Genomic DNA, 23532 nt, shown 5'->3' with positions numbered 1-23532 from the left:
TTCCAGAGTTAATCTATGACTATTACTTACAACATCTCTGGGAACGCTGCAGGAAGCATAGAAATCTTTCAATGAAAATTCCTCAGCTGATATTTCAGAAGGTCTGTGGCCTGGCATTGTGTGTGTAAATTCCTTTGGGAATGACTTCTTTTGTATTTTCCTACCAATTAGTTTGTGCAAATAGGCTGCAAATAAGCAAACACATATTTTCAAATAATCACCATCTCTTTCACTCTTTGAGACTAGACTAGTAAGCCTACTGTGAGAAATCTTCTGCAAAGTGTTATCCTTTATGTTAGTCTGTTTCTTACTTGCTAGTTCACCATGGTCCTGGTTAGACAAGTTAGTACATCTGTGTTTAAACCGTTATCCAGTAAGGTATTGATTTGGTATGACTGAACATGGATCCATAACTGGAGTTCTCAGAACAGTGTGCGTTAAGCTCTAAATTGGTCAACCAGCTTAAAGATTTATTACTTGACCAGTGCATATTCTTACACCATACACACAAGGAAAGCTGTAGTTATTTATATATATATAAATTTACGAAAGGCTATTCTACCCTGGCTGTGTAATTTCTGTCATTTAAACCTTTTAAGTGTCTTGCATCTAGTAGTTGTCTTAAATACTATCCCATTCATGTTGTGTATACCATATTGGTATGTGTACAGATGCATCTTTGTCTATGTGACACTTTAAAGACGCGCTGTTGCAAAAAGATCCTTTTTTTCTGCTTAAAAATAATGTAACTTGTTCTGATTATATTTGCTTTTAATTACCCAAAGAAAATAACAGCATGTGAAGTATAACATAGATACTAAAGATTTCTGTTATTTTGTAGCTGCTGATGGTGAATGCTCAGTTGTTTTGTTTGTCATGAGTGATTTCCTAGTCATTTTAGAACTTTTTTTTTTTAACTATTTCAGTTAGAAGTTGACTGAAAAAATACTTGGCTAGAGTTTAATGATCCCTAAACCAAAATAATTCACTGCCAATTCAATCACATTCAAGCATCACACCCTTCCTATAAATTTAACTGTAGGTATAGAAATGTAACCAGAAACGTATCTTTCTAAAATAACTGGAAAGTTGATTTAGTGAGGATCTGTAGGAACTGGAGCAGGAACAGAAACAGATTAACCAAGGAATTAACAGTGTAAAAACAGGAATTGATGGGCTGTCGTTTATATCAGAAGAAAGAAAGGAATTGATTTAAGTTGGTGTTTGTAAATGTTTCTTCCATTCACTAACAAGGATAGCATTATTAAAAATATTACTTTAAAACTCACTTGTTTGATTAATGATTTCTTAGGTTTCTGAGCCTCTTACATTGCTTTTGAAAGTAGGACTATAACCATTTTGAAAATGCCATTTTTTTGTTATGGAATATTGAATCACACCTAGGAAGAAACGTGTCAACCACGGTATACATCCACTGGGAATTGGCCTACTCATGCCAGTTGTGGTGTCAGTACTAAAAGGAGACAGGTTTTCCTTAAAAAAAAAAAAAAAAAAGTTACCCTTCAAAAAAAAAAACTGACCTGAAAGAAAAATTATGTATTTATTTACAGCTAGAAAGTTTCAATAAACTTTAGATTTTATGGTGTCTATGTTGTCCACATTCTTGTAGAAAGTTCTGCTGTTTGATTTCTGAGCAGTAAGAGATAGCCAAAACTAGTTCTCTGGACACTTTCTATTTCATTTAATTTTGTCGCATGCCTAAATTCTCCATGTGGTTTGGAAAAATTATTAGCTATGATAACTTCCTCTTCTGCTGTGGCTGTTAAATAGCAGCCACTTTCAAACTAGTGCTAGTAGTACTGATGTCTGAATAGTAAATGAAATTGGTAAATTGGTGTTCCTTTGGGGGGGAAAAAAAGTTAATCTTAAAACACCAAAATATTAATTGGTAAGTAATCTGAACTTTTACATCTATGAAATGCATTTAGCCTAATTTTATGTCATAAAGTTTCAACATGTATGGTTATGACCTTGATGCACAAATATTTTTTCTTTAGTTACAGAGGTTACGACTGTCGAAGCAATTTATTTTACACTCAGACCGGTGAAATTGTATACCATGTTGCAGCGGTGGGAGTGGTGTACAATCGACAGCAGAACACACAGCGCTTTTATCTAGGTCATGATGATGACATTCTTTGCCTTGCTATTCATCCCTTAAAGGACTATGTCGCAACAGGCCAGGTAGGAAGTGCGTTTATCTGCAATAAGACTGAAGTTGTTACCACTGAATTTTGAAAAGCCTGTTTTGGAGAAAGGAAGTCCAGCCTACATTTATTCAGGTGGCAGACTGCATTTCTGTTGACGATTAATGTTAAAAGCTGCATCATAGGTGTATTTTTTTTTTTCCTCCTGGTTCTTTCTACTAATTTTGGCAAAAGTCTTTAGATGATTACTTTTTTTAAAACCTTTTTTTATGAATAGATTTTTTTCAGCATTAATTTATGTTGCTTTTGCATGATAACAAATGGAAGAAATGTGCAATTAGTGTTGTTTTTTTAATATATCTTAGTTGTGAAATTAACTCTGAAAAGCAGTTGCTATATTCTGGCCTCTCAGTTTCATGCATTATGGTTTTGGTTATCACTTCTAATCAAGCTGTTCTTTGTACCTGCAACACAGTACTTATAATAGTTCATTTTAGCTTTCTCCAGATAGTAATTTTAGGTAAATCTTTTCACTTTTTTTCTAAAAAACATCTCTTCCCATAAAGGTTTGTACAACAAACATTTCAGGCTCTGTGATTATTGCTACTATTATTATTACTATTATTGAATCGTCAAACTTAAAATTGTTAACGAAGTTTTGCTTATGATGCCCTTAATTTGTGTAAAAGAAAAAAAAATGCTTGAGAGGAACATAAATTTGCAGGTCAGCTTAGAGATTAAATACCAAAATGTGGAAATTAATTCTGTCTCACTTTTGAGTATTGAAGGCTAAATAAAAATATGCCTGGATTAACTTTATTTTAAAATACCTTATGTTATCAAGTAAGTGATAAACTACATTATATACTACCTTATATCAGTGTTCCATATATACACATTATATACTACATTACCTGTAGAAATTAGGTAATACAGTAATCAAATTACCCATGCAGAATTGGTTCAGATTTTCCTGAAAGTGGACCTTATAAACAAACGTTGTATAATAACTTTGTGCCGAAATCAGAAATAGAGCTTAGTTTTCTTGAGACCTGCTCCTGGTCTTAAACACAGGAGAATATTCTGGTTTTGCAGACCTTTTTGTGTACTGAGGTACAAAACATTTGGAATAGCAAATAATTTTGTAAATACTGACTAATAATGCTTCTACATAGCTGAAAAGAATAAGCTACGCTTTTTCTTCTTACCAAGTCCCATTTATCTGCTTTAGTGCTATTGTAGTGAAGGTTACCCCACAGATATCAATGAGTAGAACCTGACTCGTAGGCGTTTTATTACTTGTAGTGACATCAGAAAGTAATAGAAGTCACCTTGATTTCTCAAACATTAAGTAGTTTACATACTAACCATAAAAATAACCTGTTATTTTTAGACAGGGAATGATTGAAAGAGTAGTAATTGATGGAATAAATATGCCACAATGCAATCTATTAAGGGGTTTTGTTTGTTTTTGTTTTTTTCTCCTTCCCCACAAGAGGAATCTATTGTAAGGTTGGTTAATTGTCATTAATATGTCTAGGTTCTTTGGAGGACTTTAGAGAGCTAGATGTGAGAATAGTAGTTGTGATGCTGAAGGAATAATATTTTGCAAGCCAGACTGAAATAATACCATGAAAATTTTTATCACTCTAAATTATTTCAAATACTTCTTGAGGTATTTGTCAATATTATGCTTTCAGACACCTATGTCAAATAACTGATGTGAAAGAGAAATGAAAAATGGTTTATAAATATGTTTATTTTCAGGTTGGTCGAGATTCCTCAATACACATTTGGGATACAGAAACAATAAGACCACTCTCAGTATTAAAGGGCTATCACCAGTATGGTGTTTGTGCTGTTGATTTTTCAGGTAATAAGTATTTGTTTAGTTATTTATTTACAATTTTCCTTCTCTATGAAAATGCAAGCTAATTAATCCTAATGAACTATTGGGAATTCATTTACATTGAAGATTTTGTATGAAAAATACTCTCCAGTGATCAATGTCAAATGAGAGAGGCTATTTTAGAGTGATAATTTATTTAAAAAAATAAATAATAATTAAAAAAAAAACCCTCCTGTGGTGTCTTGGAATGTCAGGAAGTCCAAGAATGGGTTCTGTGCCATTTAGTAGACAAGCTAATCACTTTGAGTAGTGTGGGGTCTTTGATGCTTAACTTTCTTTGGCTATCCTTTTTCAAGACATCAATCTCATTTCACAAATTATGGCATGTATGCTTAGCAATTTCAAAGACGGGTACACGTTAGCAATATGTTGATTTTGCTTAAGCATAAATAACTTTTTTTTCTTAGGAGTTAATGTGGGATATGTGTCAGAGTTGCTGAAAGACATGACACCAGTAGTAAGCTTAGGAATGTTTCATGAACTTCCTAGTGTTGTTTCAGTGATATTAACAGAAAAGTTTAAAAATGAACAGGGATTTTCAGAGTGAACAGGAAATACTATGCAGTCTGTGATGAAGATTTTTGGCAGCTACATCAGCAACTAGCTGAACAAAGGAATGGTACAAAAACACAGGGTATCTAAGTGCAGGCTTTAGACAGGATAATTTTAAAAACTAAGAACTATGGTTTTAATTTTTAACAATGAAGTCTGTGTTTTGCTGAGTTCACAATTCCTAATTGTTAAATCAAATGTACAGTTCCTAACTTAGTCCTAAACTCCATTCAACTTACCACTCAAGTTTAAAAACATACTGATGTCAAATGTACCTCTAAGTATAACATAGCTGTGTTTATTTACCTGTTTCTACATTCTTATGATATTTCTGAAGGTACAGTGTTCTTTAGTATAGTTTCTTATTATTGCAGCATAAGGTTATCTATCTACTCTCTCAATTATAAATTTATTTTTCTAGCGGATGGGAAACGTTTGGCTTCTGTTGGAATAGATGACAATCACACTATTGTACTCTGGGACTGGAAGAAAGGAGAAAAGCTTTCAGCAGTAAGGTAGGAATTTAACTTCATTTTAAAATTTATACCTAGATTTAATCTCAAATGACACTAAGCAAAATATATTAATTAAAGAATAACAGTCCTCTAAAGTTTCACTTCAGTTATACAGATGATTTAGCACAGCCTTAATATTTTCTTTGTAATTAAAATGGAAGCTGTGATAGAATCTACAAGAACTACTTCTGTGGCAGTTCAAATGCTGAGGAAGACAAAAGAATGTTTACTTACATGTTTGTGTTTTGAAATAATTTCTTTAAAATTCACTCCATGCGTTTCCATTCCTCGCTTCTATAACTTCTTATGCTAAAAAAACTTACGTATTTACACGAAAGTTCTGTACATGTCAACTGTCTAGTTGAAATTTGTAAACTTGTCGTTTTTTCTCCCTAATAATCCTAGCTTCTATGGACCTCTACAATATTTCTGCACATAGATATACGCACCCTTTGTTCTTTACTCACTACCAATGTTCACATAACCTGTTTTCGTTTCCATGAATCTCATATTCATGTCACCTTTATACGATTGCGGCACTTCGCAAGTCTCTGACCTTGGCTGATGAAGAGATGTCATTTCCAGACCTCAGATTACCTCTAGTAAAGGAAATGATTTTAATCTGGTTGTTTTTTTGGCCCTCCAAGAGATGGTGGTATATGCTTTGCTTTTCAGATCTTTTGCATCAAATGTCATGTTCTTGGGATGGTAGTTTGTAGCTGTTTTGCTCAGTTCTCTTTTCTTCAAGGTTCTTTACTTTTCCTTTCTGAATCCTGATGAGCCTGATCTAACTTTGAAGTTAGCCCTGCTTTGAACAAGAGAGTGGACTAAATAACCTCAAAACATTAAACATTCTGGAAGTTTATTTGATTCAGCACAGATTATTGCATATATATTTATTAAATAGAGTTTTGAACTACAAGATAGAATCTTATTTCTAATATTGAGAAGCATTTTTGAAACCTTTGAATTTGCTAAGTATTGTTTTTAACAGAGCAATAATGTGAATGCTTTTCCCCACTCTGCATTGCATACTGTTTGAAAAGGATTTGTTATTCGCTCCTGATACAATTAAATGTATCAGCTTCATGTTTATCTATTAATTTCTTTATTGCTCTTCAGTGACAGTTACACTTATTTTTTAATTTTGAACATGATTTGAGTTTCATGTGAAAGAAACTGAGATGATGCAGAGAAAAGAGAGTACTTCCCTTCTAGTAATTTACTAGAAGCCCGGTTAGCTTGGCTTCTGTGATGATGCTGGTTTTGTCCTTTCATTTTTTTTATTGCCTTTCACATGACCTTTCACGTAGGCCTTTTGGAAATTTTCTTCATTTTTTTAATCCCTCTACTTCCTGAACCCACAAATCTCAATTTTTCTAATCGAACTTTAATCAGTTTAGATTGGATTTCATTTCTTTTTTTTTTTTTATGCTACCTAGTCAGAGGAATTGAATAGAATTTTTGAGAGCAGCATCTCTACTTTGCAGAGTACAGTGTGAATTTGGAAAGGAACTGGTAGCTCTTTGCTGCTGGTTCATTCAGTGGTCAGAAAACCACAGAAGGTAAGAGCTCTGCTGCTGTTGTCCAGGGAGGAAAAGTTAGTGGCTCTTCTGCATTTTAAAGAAATAAATCTATTAGCGAGCACTTCTTGCATAGATAGCAAAAATAGTCGGCAGCTGTCTTTCAGACTCTGGGAATGAAGCAAAGCATGGGCTTTACATACTTAGGAGCACACTAAGATATCTAAAACACACAACAGGTTTCAGTGCTTCTAAAAGCAAAATGAAATTTCCGTGTAAAATTGCTAGGGCAACATATTTTTCATTCTAACAAGAAAAACAGAAAAATCAACTAAAGGGTGGATGAGAATGGCTTTTTTTTTCAGACTGAAAGATTGATATAAATAAGGTATACAACTGTACATCTTTAAACTTCATGATAAGCTGTGCGAGGTCTAAATGCAATATATATATATGGATCAATTTTCAGCATATTCTTTTGTAAAGAAAAGGCCACCTAGTGGATTTCTGAAGTAATGTAATCACTCACCTTTGGAAAGTGAAGGCGAATGGCAAATAGAGCAGGACTCAGTATGTTCATTCCTTGGCTTTCATCCTTATAATAAAATAACTGTAAGCGATTTGGAAGTAAATGTTAGCAAGATAAAGAAGGTATACACTGCAAAAAATATTTTAAAATATGATGAACAGCTATAATTTAATTTAAAACAGGAAAATATTTTGCTTTATATTTCAGGGGAAGCAAAGATAAGATTTTTGTTGTTAAGATTAATCCTTATATGCCTGAAAAGTTGATTACAGTTGGCATTAAACACTTGAAATTCTGGCGTAGAGCAGGTAAGGTAACTTTTATTTTTTATTACAGTATGTTCTGTGATTTGAAATATAAATAATCTCTCTTAAAGTGTGTTTCTTGCATGAAAGGGAGATATCTTCTTTGTATATCTCTAAGTTAGCCTTGCCCTAGTCTTTGTAGAAATAACACTAATTGGCATGATAGCAGTAGTGGTGATTCTATTCAAGATCAATTTTCCATGTTGCTAGAGCTACACAAGTAGAAAAAAAAATGGATATTCTATTGACTCCTTGTATATACAATAATAATATATCACATCTCAAAATGGTCCAGAGCTCTAAAATAATAGAACAGTTTTTGGAAGAAGGACAGTTTGAGCATGTATGTTATAAAGAGACACAAATATAAATAAATCTAAGGTGATAAAAACCACATACAAAATTTCAGACAAAGTACTTGAAGTGGACACATCTGCTAGTTGAGATCTCTTTCTTTAGATACCTCTATTGAGCTTGACAAATAAAAACCAAGATAAGCAGCTTTCTTTATCTGCTTGAAAAATTTTTCACAGTGAAAAAAGCCATTCCCTGATGTTAGTGTGAATGTCATTGTACTGAACCTCAAAAAGTGTATGTACACACATGGACTAAAAACTAGCTTACATGCTAGGAATCCTCTGACTATTCAAGCAGAATCTCATCAACTCACCTGCATCCCTGCTAAAGTTTAATTTTAGAGATAAAAGTCTGTGATAAGAAAAATTATACTAGTTTTCTCAGTTCTGGCTCCAAGATAAATTGGTCAAGATTGTCTGAGAGCAGGCTGTTGAAGTCTATATAAATTGCTAATTTTAAGACTATTGCTTGCTATCTAAAGAAAGAACAAAGTGCATAAGAGAATATTTACTGGGCAAATTACTATATATTAACGTGTTGTATTACTATAATTCTTGCAGAAAGAAATCTTAATTAAGATAATAAAAGCAGAGATGGTTCTTTTGAATAAAAAAGTGAAATTAATTAAAATGCCCGCTTGTTTTTAGGGCATTGCTCAGTCAGCAGGAAACAAATTTCTTGAATAGTACCATCCATCTGTGTGAACCACTGGCAAGGCAGTCACTGTGAAACACACTTAACAGCATTAATGTGTGGAGTAGAGGATCAGTGCACCTTAACAAATGCAAAGTCTCTGAAGTCTGCTCTATAACAGGTGCACTTGATGTGAGAAGTGACACCAAATTGTATACTTAGGACTAAATTTCATCAGTGCAAAGTGATAGCAAAGAGTTTGAGACCTTGCCTCTGTAAGCATGAGAATGGTGCAAAGCGTCAGATCCTGAGCAGCTTCTGTTTTTATACCACATGAAGTTTCTTGGAGGATTATGAAAATCTGAATCCAGCCTTCTAGCCAGAAGTTACTAGGTATCATACATATCATTACTTGAGATGATTGTATTTTATAGAATTTTAAAATTCATATAACTGCAATGTTTCAGTCATACAGAGGTCAATACATCAAACCTCAAAATTACAACTCCCGAAAACATACCATGAAAAGGATGAGATATCAAGATGTAAACAATTTTTTTGAAGTGCGTTTTATGAGGAAGTTCTTTGAACTGTGGTAGATACTATTTTTTTTGTTTATAGGTGAGGTTTCCAAATGTACTTTCTCTTTGTTCTATGTCTCTGTTTGTGTATGTATGTATTCAAAACCAGATTCAAGTAGTAAGTTAGAAGTAATGTTTTATCAAATAGTACAAAAAGTCTATTTTGTGAGGCTTGCTTTATAGAGGATATGGTTACCTAGATGAGAAAGATCTGTTGCTCTGGGTAAAGTTACATAGTTTTGGGGAAATACAATAACAAGCAAACTCTTGATGACTTGTTTTTCTTTTAAACCAGGGGGAGGACTAATTGGGAGAAAGGGCTGCATAGGTGCAATGGGAAGAACCGATACAATGATGTGTGCAGTATATGGCTGGACTGAAGAGATGGCATTCTCTGGAACTTCCACAGGGGATGTCTGTATCTGGAGAGATGTGTTTCTTATAAAAACTGTCAAAGCACATGATGGTCCTGTGTTCAGCATGCATGCATTAGAAAAAGTAAGTTAACTGCTAGCATACAACATAACTAATATAGACCCAAATAAAAGTGTTTTGCTATGATATAATTTCATTTTCCTGTTCCAGCTACCTCTTTGTCAAGCTAGAAAGAATTCCAAGTTCACCATCTGAATGAAGGGGGGATTGTTCTGTCAGACTATGTTGACCTGCCATATTTGTTATTATGTGATGATTTGTGTGAAGTTAAGTTTGCATAGCAGAAGTTTAGAGGCTTAGTTGTCTTATGCTCAGTTGGTAACTCAGGAGAGTGAGACTAACTAGAAAATCATGAAACTTTTTTACAATGAAACCTTCAGAATTTGCGTAACAACTTGAGTTAGTATGCTGTAGTAATCTGTTGGTTCTGAAATATTAAGGAAAGATGATCAGTGACTCTAACTTGTGGATTTTTTTTTCCCAGGGATTTGTCACTGGAGGAAAGGACGGGGTAGTAGCTCTCTGGGACGATACCTTTGAACGCTGTCTCAAAACGTATGCCATCAAAAGGGCTGCTTTGGCCCCTGGGTCTAAAGGTAACACAGCAGACTTTTTCCTCATTTTGATTTTATTTAAAATACTTTCTTTAGAAAACTTTTTCTGTGGAATTGCTTTCCCCAGTCAGGTAAGATCCACATTTAACATAACAAATACTAAAAAACAATATTTTTAGAGCTTTACTGATTCTGAGAAAGTCATATTTCTTTTGTGAGAGGCATGGCGTGCTGTAGTGTTTGGTTTCATATTTGGTGGGGACAGATCTTAATATTTAGAATGATAGAATCATTTAGGTTGGAAAAGACTTAAGATCATGACGTCCAACCATCAACCTAGTTATACCAAGTCCACCACTAAACCATGTCCCCAAGCGTCACATCCACGTATCTCTTAAATACCTCCAGGAATGGTGTTTTCATCACTTCCCAGGGCAGCCCATTCCAATGCCTAACCACCATTTCTGTGAAGACCTTCATGATATCCAATCTAAATCTCCACTGGAATAATTTGAGACCATTTCCTCATGTCTAAAGTCTGCTTCCTTATGTCCTATTTACCTTACTATCTGCGTGAATTAATTGATTTAACTTTGAGTCTGTTACCTCCCAGGCAACTTTTTTTTTTAAGTGATGACCATAAAGCCTATTATGTTATTATGTTTCTAATTATGAAGTAATCTTTTCTGATCTTTTTTGTTTTGGAGGAGTCTACAAAAGGAATGGAATTTAGAATTGTGGTTAGTTTGGTAAGGGATTAGTACATTTTATGAATTTTATGACTTAATTTTCTGTAATTGCATATGTGTGTTGAAATGATTTAAGAATTCTTTAATTCCTATTTCTTTAATTTGTTCTTGCTCTTAGTGTTGATTTATGGTTTTCCCTACTTGATGTTCTGGAAATAAGGTCGTGTCCCATTGTGTGTCCCATGTCCCCCCTCCACTAATCTATTAAATTTTTATTTTCTGCATTTTAAAGTATATGATTTAATTTTCAGAAATCATGAATGGAACACGATAACTAAAACATTCTGTTACTGCTTTTCTCATTCTCGTATCTGTTCAATAAAATGCCATGTTTAAAAGTACCATAAATGCTGTACGTAAAGATAGTGATATAGCTGATATTTCACATGCATATTTTTTCAGTAGGATTGTCAGTGAGTCAGGCTGATTAAACTTCAGAAATACTCTGAGAAGAAAGGTTAGTGGCAGTTGCTTTATGTAGTAGTTTTATTATGGAAAAAAAATCTCAAACTAGAAGTTTGGAAGAGTGACTAGCGTGTGTTCTTTCATTGGTTGGGCAATTGCTAAATATTCCTAAATGAGTCCAAACATATAAATTCTTCCATGCAGGACTACATTCTTACTTGTTTCCTACTGAGTATCCTTTTCTACAATCAGAATGTAATGTGTACTTGTGAAAAATCCTCTTTAAGGCATAATTGAGAATCTTCTGTCTTAAAATATTTTAATGTTCTAGGTCTCCTCTTAGAAGATAATCCTTCTATACGTGCCATATCTTTAGGACATGGTCATATTTTAGTGGGCACAAAGAACGGTGAAATATTGGAGGTGGATAAAAGTGGACCAATAACTCTTCTGGTTCAGGTACATGTTAGATATCAGTTAGATATTCCATATCACAAATACTGTTTCTTTTTTCAAATAAAGACTGTTGTGAAATAAGAAGCATTTTAGTAACTAACAAAGTTAACAAGTTACTGTCATTTCATACATTGTTAAGGCTAGGATAGAGCACTGTGACTCTTTAGTGAGCAAAACATATCACAGAATTTCATGTAGAAATTTGTTCATTGAGTTCATTCTGTCAAACAGACTAAAACTATGTTTCAGTTTAAAAATAAAGTAAGTCAATGGATCCTCCACCAAATTTCTTACTAACTTGTTTTGACTATTAATTACTCATTATTTTTTTAAAATTCTCTTTTGAGGTTTATTTTTAGTTTCTCATTGTAATTACATAAAAAACATTTTTCTCTTTGCTATACCAAGCAGACAGCATTTCTTAAACCTGTCTACAAAACGTTTTTTTTGTTTTGTTTTGTTTTTTACAAACTATGTCATCATATGGTTTCCTTTCATACTTAAATACAAGTCTCTGTATCGTCAAGTCATGTTTGTGAGTGTTCAATGCAATATGTAAACAACTGGAGTTTTTAAAGAATGTATTAGAACCTGATGCCCTAATCTAGGAAAAGGAAAACTCTAGGTGTGTGTGTGTAGATAATATCTCAGAGAGAGGTTTTCACTGGTATAAATTACTATAATTTGCACTTAAGTAGGAAGGTGGAGTTTTTTTCAGGTGTTCTGTTCTATTTAGACATTTCTTTATTATCCTGTAAATGTATGAATGTTCTCATTCTGTTGTGTTTGTGATTTTTTTTTTTTTAAAACCCCTTAAATGTTTTGTTTCTTATTTCAGTTTTAAATATAAAATCATCTGATTCACTGTGTTTTTTTCAGGGTCACATGGAGGGGGAAGTTTGGGGTCTAGCTACTCATCCTCATTTACCCATTTGTGCCACTGTAAGTGATGACAAAACCTTAAGAATATGGGATTTATCTCCTAGCCATTGTATGTTAGCTGTTCGCAAATTGAAGAAGGGTAAGATGCTTAGTATGAAGAAAGATCTAACTGAATTCAGTTATTTACTAGCATTATGATTCTTGTAAAAGCAAGACCAAGTAAATTCCTTTCTTTGATTACTTTATTGCTGCTGTATTCACAAGTTATGTAGCCCTTAAGCTAATGAATCTGTGTAAGAGATTTCTTTGTAATACTGTTCTTAATACATTACATTTGCAAATAAGCTTTAAGGCAATAAATTTACAATAAAAGTTGAGCCAGTGACTTGAATCTGCCATATTGTCAATAATACTGCAAGCATATTGGGACATTTGAGGAATTCGACTTTTTGAAGAAATCTCAGAAGTCATGTACTTCTTTGTGAATGTTACAAGAGTCTGGAATGACAAGGAAAGAGAACAGTCATAAAATTCTTATTGTATACCCTATAATACAATTTTATTTTGGATGAAAAATCTTCTGTAAATGACACCATATAGAGACTCTTTTTAGCATTAGACCACACTGTCCTTAACTAGGGTTTAATAATATGTATGCTTTGCTAGACAAAGGCTTCATCTGTTTGCAGTTCAGTAAAGCACTTTGAACCATACCTTCTGGGAAGCCTAGCTGAAAATGATCTGGATCAATGAACTAATTGTAAGAAAATCCATAAACTGGCACAAGCAGAGGTGGTAATGATTAGGAAAAAAAGTTTCAAGTTGGTGGAGTCTGCTGGACTCATAAAGCCAGTAATCTTAATATTTTTAATAGTAGTTTTGGCAGAAAAGTAAGGACTGTGATGACCTAATTTGATGATAAAACAAATTTTGAAATGCTTTGGCAATCTTAAAAAGCACCTGTTTATTGTACAGAAAGAGCTGGATACTCTTGCAGACTGCAGTAATAGAAGTGGCATAATGTTTGGTAATTAAAAAAGGCAAGACTTGATGACTGTAAGAAAAATGTCTGTTTAGCTGAGGAGTAACTGAGGTGCAGAAGATCAGAATGTTCTAGCTGAACACAGGATGAAGTCTACGTGTAATAGTTATTTTTCTCAGGACATATTGAAGTATCTATGTAATTTACAAGAGACTAATCAGAGTATTTTTGATGTACACCTCTCATCTATGTTCAGATGAGTTGAACCGAACTGAAAGTTGAGCTTGGACAAAGAGGAGCCACAGGGTAGTGAATATGAAGCTTTGTCTGATAGAGTCAGTTTAGCTAAAAAAAAGATTACCGACGACAAGTTTTTCCATGGGGAGAAGGGAAAAATATTTATACCAATGGAAAATTCTGGCATGGAAACAAATATATAATAAGCTGATCATAAATGCATTTAGATTGGAAATTAAACTGTTTGTCAAATGAATGTTGACGTGTTTAGTGGAAAGATTATATGATACAGTGACCTTGGAAGCAAACAACTGGATTCTGTGAGTCCAAGAGGTCTTTTCCAACTGTGTTCTCCCTAGTAGAGCAAATGGTAACAGACAACTGGCATCAGATCTCCCGAGAATAAGAGCAAAATTAAATATATAGATAGATAGATAGATGACAGTGGTTAATCTTATTATTTAGGTTAAATGTTGATCAATATGCAAATAAATCTAATCAGAGATTCTGAAGTTGTGTACTTGTTTACCTATGGCTTCTGTGTACTGTCACAGGGGTAGAGCTTGGAAATGATCTTGGCAGCATCTATAATATTCCATTAGACTATATACTAGAAGAACAGCTTTATTTTATTTTCTTTACTGGAAAAATAAATCAAAAAGAGGGATTATTAACATACCTGAATGACATGTCTGTGTTCATCACAGGAGGCCGATGTTGCTGCTTTTCTCCTGATGGAAAAGCATTAGCTGTTGGTCTCAACGATGGGAGTTTTTTAATAGTTAATGCAGATACCCTGGAGGATCTCGTCTCCTTCCAGCACAGGAAAGATGTTATTTCAGAGATCCGGTTTTCTCCTGGTAAGTGACTTTAAATGGGAATTTTTATGTACAAATTCTTCAAACAAGCTTTACAACCTTTAAAAGATAAAAGAAGTAGAGATCTACGGTACTCTTTTACATGTAACAAATAAAAGTAAGGAAGACTAATGTTAATGTTTGGACACAAAAATATCATTTAAGGATGAGATTATTGGAACAGGTTTGCTCATAGTAACCTCCTAAATGCAACAGTCAGATTTTAAATCATGAGCATCCAGCAGCCTCCCTAGGGACTGAAAAAAGTTCTACTTTAAGCTGTGTAAATTTGGCTCTACACTTAGGTTACTTTTAGCTAATCAGAGGGCTTGAAACTGATATGTTGGAAAGTTGTGGTGCCTTTTTCTCCTTCCCTAGCCCTTCTTCCTCCCTTAACGATCCCAGTGAAGCCATATTTTTTTTTAAACAGTACAGCTCATATTTAGGCACTGAAATTTATGGCCTAAAGTATTAATACTGTTTCAGTGAAAATAATAGGCAAATTTTAGGCAAATAGGCAAAATTTGATGCAAATAACTGATACAAGTTCTGACACAATATTGCCTTCTGGTTACTTCAGCCTTTCCACTCTTGAGTGCAAGAAATGTTTAAAATTTCATCCAATAGTTTATTGTTTAAAGATGTACCAATGTAATGGTTATATATTTTATACTGAAATTTTGATTGTGATACCAGCATTAGTCTCTTGGGAATGATGTATAAATTAGCAAATTTACTTGAAAGACATCTGAGATGAATATAGCTGAATTCCAGAAAACACTTGTTTTTAATATTCAGACCATTTAAGTTTTTTAAAATTTGTCGTGTTTCTACTGATGTGTTTTAGGGGCTGGAAAGTACTTAGCTGTGGCATCCTGTGACAACTTTGTAGATATTTACAATGTAATGAGCAGTAAACGAGTAGGAATCTGCAAGGGAGCGTCCAGTTACATAACGCACATGGACTGGGACGTAAGAGGTAAGTAGCATTCATCTGAACTGTAAAAACGTCCTAGAAGGTGGAATATATTACAGACTAAAATGGTAAATTACATCAACAGCATGAATTTATGATGTCACTGACAGGTTTGATTCTTCAGTTTATGAAGATACAGCATGTGAATAAATACAAAAACATGATTTTTTACTGCTATTTAGAAGCTGTGCAACTTGAAGTAATACAGATTGTCTCTAAAGATTTTATTTATTTATTACATCTTCTGGATTTATTGTTTGACTTCTGCCTCTTGAATGGTGCACTGCAAAAATACATATGTAGCTCAGGAATATGTGTTCTTGAATATTGTCAAAAATAACAAAGACTGTTGTTTCTGCCTTATTCCTGGATCTTTATACATGATTAATTTAAGTACTAATTTCAGTTCCATTTCATACAGAAACATAGCAGTGCAATTGTATAGTCTGTCAGTTCCTGCTCCTATTCCTCCACATAACCACCTTTGTAACTGTCCAATTTAAAATTAATTTGAAAAAGTGGTAGAAGTTAGCATCTTTTGAGATATGTGAAAACAGAAGGAGGACAGGAACGTTACTGAGAATTTCCCTCAGAAAACAAGTATAAGGGTCAGCAGAATTCAGCTGCTTGGAAACAGCCATTGGCCAAGCAGCATGTGTGTTCCTCAAGCCCATGAAGCACATGCATGATAGTCAGCCGGTTGTCACAAATGAGCTCTGAATCATACACAGTTCATTCTGTCTGCCATCTGATGGGATAACCATAAAGAATTGGGTAAAGTGATGTATTAGTGCAGTTTTCAGAGAGACCGTGTGTATAAGGGGTGGACTGACTCAGATCCTCAGAAGACCATTCTTCTAGTTCCAGTCTTTATGCATGCAACTTAGGAACAGAAACAAATAACTGTGTAATGATGTTAGATATATATATAAATATATAAATGGAATATTAAATATATACATATATAATAAATAATATTATAATAGTATAATATTAATTATAATATTATATTATATATTTATTATAATAATATTATAATAATATAATAAATATATATTTGTGTATATAAATATATATTAAATTAATAAATATGTAAATGGAATGTTCTAATGAATGTTAATGTACAATATGTAATATATTTTATAGGGAAGCTCCTGCAAGTTAACACTGGTGCTAAAGAGCAGCTGTTTTTTGAAGCTCCTCGTGGAAAAAAACAGACCATTCCTACTTTGGAGGTGAGGAAATAAAATGTCGTCTTACCTTGTTTGCAACTTATAGTTATGATGCAGCAGTCTATGCTACATAGGGGAGAATGATGTATAAAACCACAACCATTCTATTGAAAAAAAACTTTTATTGGAGCATTTTCTGTCCTTTGCCCTTTTTCACAGCCTGTTCAATTAGGTAATGTGATTGGAATGAGAAACTACATAGGGGGTATTGCATTTGTCTCTTCTTTTGAGAAATAGACGTGTCTGACTTGTGCTCTTGTGAAAATCTCACTGGACTTCTGTGTGCTTCTTCTGGTACCTAAACACCTTGGAAAACCTACTGCAGATTACCTAGCCCTTAACCTTGCTTTGGAAGACCTCATGTCTGTCTTTATATAACAATGTAGTGTAGTATGCATAATATGCATAGGCAAGTGTAGTATATTGTAGCTATAATATTTGTTTGTTTTCTCAGACATAGAGCATTATCAGAGGGCAGAGAGTGAAAATGAGTAACTTTCAAAATAATGGTTTCTATGAGATTGAAAAACAGCACTGAAAAATGTAATTTGTTTTCTCTAGCCTGAAAGGACAGGTAAGTTTTATATGTGTCTAGCGATTGTGGAAGTTAGTAGAAATAAAGTTAAGGCTCTCACATGAAATCCTGAAGAAAATTAGCAGTTGATATTAAATTATTATCTTTTAGATGGCATATTTTTCAGTGCAAGCATTTTTTCTTGAAATCAGATATGAAAGGAAACTGCATAGGAAGAAGCATGCTCTGACTCAAACAGGTTGTTTTTGTAGGTAGAAAAGATTGGCTGGGCATCATGGACAAGTGTTCTGGGCTCTTGCTGTGAAGGAATCTGGCCAATAATTGGTGAAGTCACAGATGTAACTGCTTCATGCCTCACTAGTGATAGTAAAGTATTAGCCACGGGAGATGATTTTGGATTTGTGAAGCTATTTCGATACCCTGCTAAAGTAAGTAGTTCTCAGCTGTGCATGTTGAAGATTGGTTAATAAAACTGCCTTTCCAAACTATTTGTAAAAGTGTACTTTTAAGAACTTTTAATTAAGAAATTTTAATTAAGAACTAAATAGTACTTTTAAACTTTTGTCCTTACAATTGAAGGAAGGCATTCAATGTTACAAATTTGCAATGCGTTAAACTGTAAGTTACTGAGAATGACCATTCCAGGTCAGACTAAAGAGACATCTCGCATAGTGTCCTGTCACTGACAGTGGCAAATGTGTAGGGGACAGTATAAGAATAGGACAGGCATGTAGTGATTCTCTCCCAGATTATAATACTTTGCGGGTCAGGCTCTTTCTGATAATAACTTTGACATTAGTATCCACCATGTGGTTTTATCAGTGTATTTTTAGCCCCTTAAGCTCTTGTTTTGGAAGACAATGAACAAATCTTCCCCAAATTATCTACATGTCATTCATGATTTTATAAATCTTCATTCTGTCCCACATCAGTCTTTTTTTCCTAAAATGAAGAGCTGTAACATTATTTAATCATGCACCGTAGCATAGCCATTCCGGAAGCATATTATTTTTATTGTTCTTCTAGAAGCTTTCTATTGTTTCTGTATGTTTGTCAGTAAATATTTCTTCAGTTTTGAATATGTTACCATGCTAGGGATGTCAACAGTGCACAGGCATTGGCCCAAAATATTCCCTGTGCATTTTATTCTTAATCTGCTAGATTATATTCTCTCCTTGGAAACACGATGCAGTGTTTATTGCTGGATTCTCTTTATAAAAAAATTCTTACATGCTTGGTGTAGAAATTTGGTTACACTTCATAGCTTTGCTATAGAAGAGGAACTCAGTAAATCATAAGATACGTGCAAATGCAAAATAGGTAAAGCATAAACTAAAAAAAGTTAAGAATGTGTTACTGAACAGAGGTATACTGGCAACTCATTTTGGTTTTATCAAGAAGATTGCTTAATTTTTGATCTGTGCCCTTTCTTCTCCCTTAGGGAAAGTTTGGAAAATTTAAGAGGTATGTTGCTCACAGTACCCATGTAACAAATGTCCGTTGGACCTATGATGACAGTTTGTTGGTCACTGTTGGAGGAGCAGACACCTCTTTAATGCTATGGACTTATGAGATGGAAGGACATCGGGATACCAGGCAGTGTGACAGTGAAGAGTCTGATCTAGATTCTGAAGAAGATGGAGGTCAGTAATAATTTATAAAACTGGCTGGATTATGCTGTTTCAAGAAAATTGCTTATTACTTAGAAAATTGCTAATTAATCAAGTTTTATATGTGTTTACTGTAATCTTAAATAGAGAAGACACTTCAAATACACTAAAATTTCTCTTTGAGGAAAAGACTGATAAGCTGTTGTGAAGAAAATGATGATGAACTATTTGATTTGCTGTTTTGAGACAGAGTTCATAAAAAGTCTCTTGACATCCTTAAAATGAAAAATGTTCTTATTGTAGTTAACTTTAAAAAATCTATATAGAAAAGTAAATTTATAGCAGTTTAGACTTGGACACTATTTGTTAGAGCCTCATGGATGGATCCGGAAGTAGAGGACAGCCTGGTGCTAAATCTTCCAGAACTTAAGGGCAGGTGTCATGTAGCAAGATGCTTTGGAGTGACCCTGAGTTAATGGCAAGCAAGCAGAAATAGGGTAGCTTTGAATGTCCCTTCAATCTTTGTTAATAGTTCTTTCTCCAAGGATGTTTTAGGGAGTTTTATTTCTTAAAAAGTTCTAATTACAAATGTTCATGATTCTCAGCTACTTTCTCTTGTTTGTGCTTTTGTTATTGATCTATCGTAGTTGTTCTTGTAGTCCAGTATTTCACTGAAAGATGCACAAATTGATTCTTTTTTTGTATCTTATTTTGTTTTTATACTACTTGGTTTGATTTATTTTTTTTAGGTTATGACAGCGATGTGACGAGGGAAAATGAAATTAATTACACCATCAAAGCCTTATCAACAAACATTAGACCAATGTTTGGAATTAAGCCTCATCTGCAACAAAAGGAGCCAACCTTAGATGAAAGGTAATTGCTAAATTACAATTCTAGCCAAGAAAGCAATCTGAAAAGATGATTAACAGTAAAATATAATTATATTGATGTGCATACATGTCTAAAAATGATATATAAAAAGAGTGGAAATACTTTCTGGAAAAAAAATGCTTACCAGTTGTCATGATTAAGGACTAGGCTGTACCTCTTCTTCAGAGAGAACAAGAGACTCCAAACGATGTATGTATTTTACTATGTTTGGGGAGTTTCTTGAAATATTTGCTGCTGTTTAATAATCTACTGCTTTTGAAACTTTTTATGCACCAAGAAATAGCTAGTGGTGTCACTGTAGGTATGAACCTACCCAACTGTTTATTGTAAGACAGCTTTCAATCGTCTTTTCCAACAAACTGATTTGACAAATTTGTCTAATTTCTCTGTGCATGGTTTCTGTCTCCAGATAACTTCTTCCTTTCTTTGAAAAATTCTGTCCGCAGTGGTTCTGCAGTTTCTATTCATGAGTCTTCGAAAATGAAGTCGATTTCTTTGCATGATTTGGAGTTAGTTGTATTTCCTGGTTCACTGGCATATGCTTTAGAAGAGAGAGATGTTGGGGAGCAGAGTAGAATTAGACCAGCAGATAAAGTAGATGTGAAATAAAGCAATTAAGGAACACTAGTACTAAAGAGAGAAGTGAGGAAAATACAACACAGTTTAACTAGGAGGAAGTGTATCAAGAAGCAGCAGATCAGAAACTTATTGCAGGAATGTGAGGTTACAGTGTGCGCCTGCTTTCCTCAGTGAAGCTGGCAGATCTGTGGTACCCTCCTTGAGTCTCATGTTTGTGGGGATTTTAGTGTCATCTTTTCCCTGAAGTATGGAAAGAACGTGTGCATATAAAGCTGTGGTTCCCAGTCTTGTTTAAAATGAAAATTGTCTTTCTGTTGATTAATTGGACACATGTGATATGAAAATTCTTTGGTTCTATGAAATAGAAAAGAAAAAAATGTGCATGGTATAAATATTTTGGATTTATATATACTCTTTCCTTTGGAAGCTGTGGTTAATTTTTTTTAATGAAACTCTTGTATTTCATTCAACAACTTTCTTGAAACTGATGGAGTTGTGGTTTTCATTTTCAAATAGAATATTAAAGAAAATTAATTCTGTAGTAAGGTGACTAGGCTTCAAAATGTGTCAAAGTTGATGAAAGGATTCAATTGCCTTCAGTGTTCAAAAGTTTTGGGTCTACCGAAGTTAACATTGTTTAAGACTGGTAAATCTTTTAGTAGGTCTATTTTCATAAATGCTAATTTTCATTTTACTTTATTTCCTTTCCCTTTTGCTTCCTATGAAGGCAGGGGGTAGTGAGGTAAGTTAATTTACACAAAGTGCAGGATCAAACACATTTTAATAACTTAACTATATTTTTCCAAGCTGTTTATACTTTGAAACAGACATGAAAGCTTTCACACTTTTTTATTAAATAGTTGCTTGTCGCTGATTAGAAAAGGTATAAGGGACAAAGAGAACCCAGTCTGAGTAGGTAAGATAAAATAACTGGGAGGAGGTCATCAAATCTCATCCTTTCTTCTTCAGTACTCTGGAGTGGCTAACAGCTCAACTAGCTTCCTGTGAAATTCTTTATGATCGTATGACAGTGTTGTAGAGGTCCAACAAGGAATAAAAACCGAAGGATACAAGTTGCAGAGATGCCTGAAATAGCTATACAAGAGGTATCCCCAAGTCTGCACCACTCTGTTGGAGCTAATAAAGCTTCAGGGAGAAGAGAGGTGGTGTTAGCTTGCCTCTGCAGCATTGTGCTAATGCACGTATAGTACTTAAGGATCTGAGCTCCTACATCCACATAGCATGATGCGTAGTCAAAAACGTGCTCTTACATTTATAACACAATAATGAATCTTTAGGCTGCAGGGCACCTTTCCTCAGAACTGTAGGCTGAGCTGAAAGAATGCTTGGACCTAAGCTGGCATAGAGAGAAGAAAGTCAGTGTTTGTGTATAAGCCATACAGTATGTGTTTCTTTGGTGTTTATTTACAGGATATTTCGGTATGCTGTTTAGAATGTGGGCAGAGACATTTCACGTTACATGTAGGCTTGTTGTATTGACTGCCTTACATTAGGAGAGATTCTTTCCTTGTGGTAGCATTATTTAAATCCTAGTATTTAGAAACACAGGTATATTCCACTGTAGCATGTGCTTCTGAGAATGTCTTTCAAGTACTTTTCAGAAATTATCTGAACTTTTTTTTTCTTACTGTTGGGTGTAGGAAGAGTTTAATTCTCTGTGGGGGAAAAGGTAATTGATCTCTAATACCAAAAGTGTAGTTACTAGTTAGGATTGTTACACCTAGTTTTGAGATTTCTGATAGCTGAAGTGAATTCATAAACTCCTGGTGAAGTTCCCTCTACATAGAAGGAAGACTGAAGGAGTGCTACGACTATGCTTTTTAGTATCCAGAGTATTAAATGAGCTAAGTCAAACGAGAACACTAAAGGAAGATGCATACCTGAAATCTTCCCGGTCTCCTGCTTCTTACAAAAGCACATCTGTGAGGCCAGGTGATGTAGTCCAGGACTGTAGCATGAATTCTGAGCCATAAATGATACCACAGGGTACCAAAAATTGATTCAGTAGAATTAGTTTGATTTATTAGAGTTAAGGTGATCTCACCATCTCACCTTTTATGTAATGTCCTACTTGTAAGTAGTGGGATGGCATACAAAAATCAGATTTTTAGGCCATTTAGTCTATCAAAAATACAAATACATATCATCAGGTGGGCAAAAACAATGTCAATTCATTTTGCTTTAGTAATGATATATCATTCCCACATGAAATAGAATTATCATAATATATCACTGACACGGGAATATTTGTTTTAACTTTTATCAAATGCACAAAATTGTGTGGGCTTTGAGGCAGCAATTATATGTGTCTGTAATTCAAATTATTTATATTTGCTGAATAATAATATTAGAAGATGCATTTTTATGTGAAAAGATGCCTAGTGTATGTATAAAGTTATGTAATAGCCTTATGGATATTCAACATCACAAAATAAGTCAGAAAACCATCTCTATCCTTTACTTAACGTTCTGTCCTAGTATGTTTTTATGCTGGTTAAATTGCTCAGAAGAAAAATACATCACGGATGGTTAATTCTGAAAACACTTCTGGCTCAACTACTCCCTGAACTGCAAACCTCTGGAGGTTGGGAAATTAATCTGGAGGATATCACTGCATTCTTAGCCTGCTCTCATACTCCCTGAAGTGTTCACTATCTGTCACTGTTAATGGGAGGATACTATGATTAATATACCTTATATAGGAACAGCTGTGCCAACAGAGAATTCCAGTTTAATTTTTCAAAATAAATAAGCATTTCTCTCTCATAGTTATCCCTATCATGTGTTCTTAATAGGTGTTATTACTCAGTACATGGGCTAAGATCTCTTGTATGGGAAGATCTCTGTGTATTATACATATTTTGAAATTTCTTTAGATGCTCTGCATCTACTCCCACATGCAATTCAAAACCAGGCATTGTGGCAATATTGCTTCCAATTTTTATTTTTTGTCTTCAGGTCTTTTTTGTATGTGAAGAATGCATGCAAAAATGGGTAGTGGTCGATAGCCGGCTGAATATGAGCCAGCAGTGTGCTCAGGTGGCCAAGAAGGCCAA

General features: G+C 34.1%; 1 protein-coding gene across 7 annotated transcripts in view; it reads left to right on the top strand.

Moving 5' to 3' along the window:
- EML5 (EMAP like 5) overlaps positions 1-23532 on the top strand; it is a 112785-nt gene that overhangs the window by 53055 nt on the left and 36198 nt on the right. For all 7 annotated transcript variants that reach the window (XR_014584596.1, XM_083836485.1, XM_083836484.1 and 4 more), the window contains 14 exons: positions 2019-2205; positions 3936-4041; positions 5051-5144; positions 7404-7504; positions 9368-9570; positions 9992-10103; positions 11547-11674; positions 12551-12692; positions 14480-14632; positions 15477-15608; positions 16752-16840; positions 17624-17800; positions 18814-19015; positions 19732-19858. Coding sequence is in view for 6 of the 7 variants with exons in the window: in XM_083836485.1 (XP_083692611.1) it covers positions 2019-2205; positions 3936-4041; positions 5051-5144; positions 7404-7504; positions 9368-9570; positions 9992-10103; positions 11547-11674; positions 12551-12692; positions 14480-14632; positions 15477-15608; positions 16752-16840; positions 17624-17800; positions 18814-19015; positions 19732-19858 (1953 nt within the window). In the remaining variant the exon portion in view is untranslated. The remainder of the gene's footprint in view (positions 1-2018; positions 2206-3935; positions 4042-5050; positions 5145-7403; positions 7505-9367; positions 9571-9991; positions 10104-11546; positions 11675-12550; positions 12693-14479; positions 14633-15476; positions 15609-16751; positions 16841-17623; positions 17801-18813; positions 19016-19731; positions 19859-23532) is intronic.

Source organism: Anser anser, assembly GCF_964211835.1.
Source record: "Anser anser genome assembly, chromosome: 5".
Lineage (NCBI taxonomy): Eukaryota > Metazoa > Chordata > Aves > Anseriformes > Anatidae > Anser > Anser anser.
Note: the sequence above shows the minus strand (reverse complement) of the source record. Positions and strands in the feature narration are given on the sequence as shown.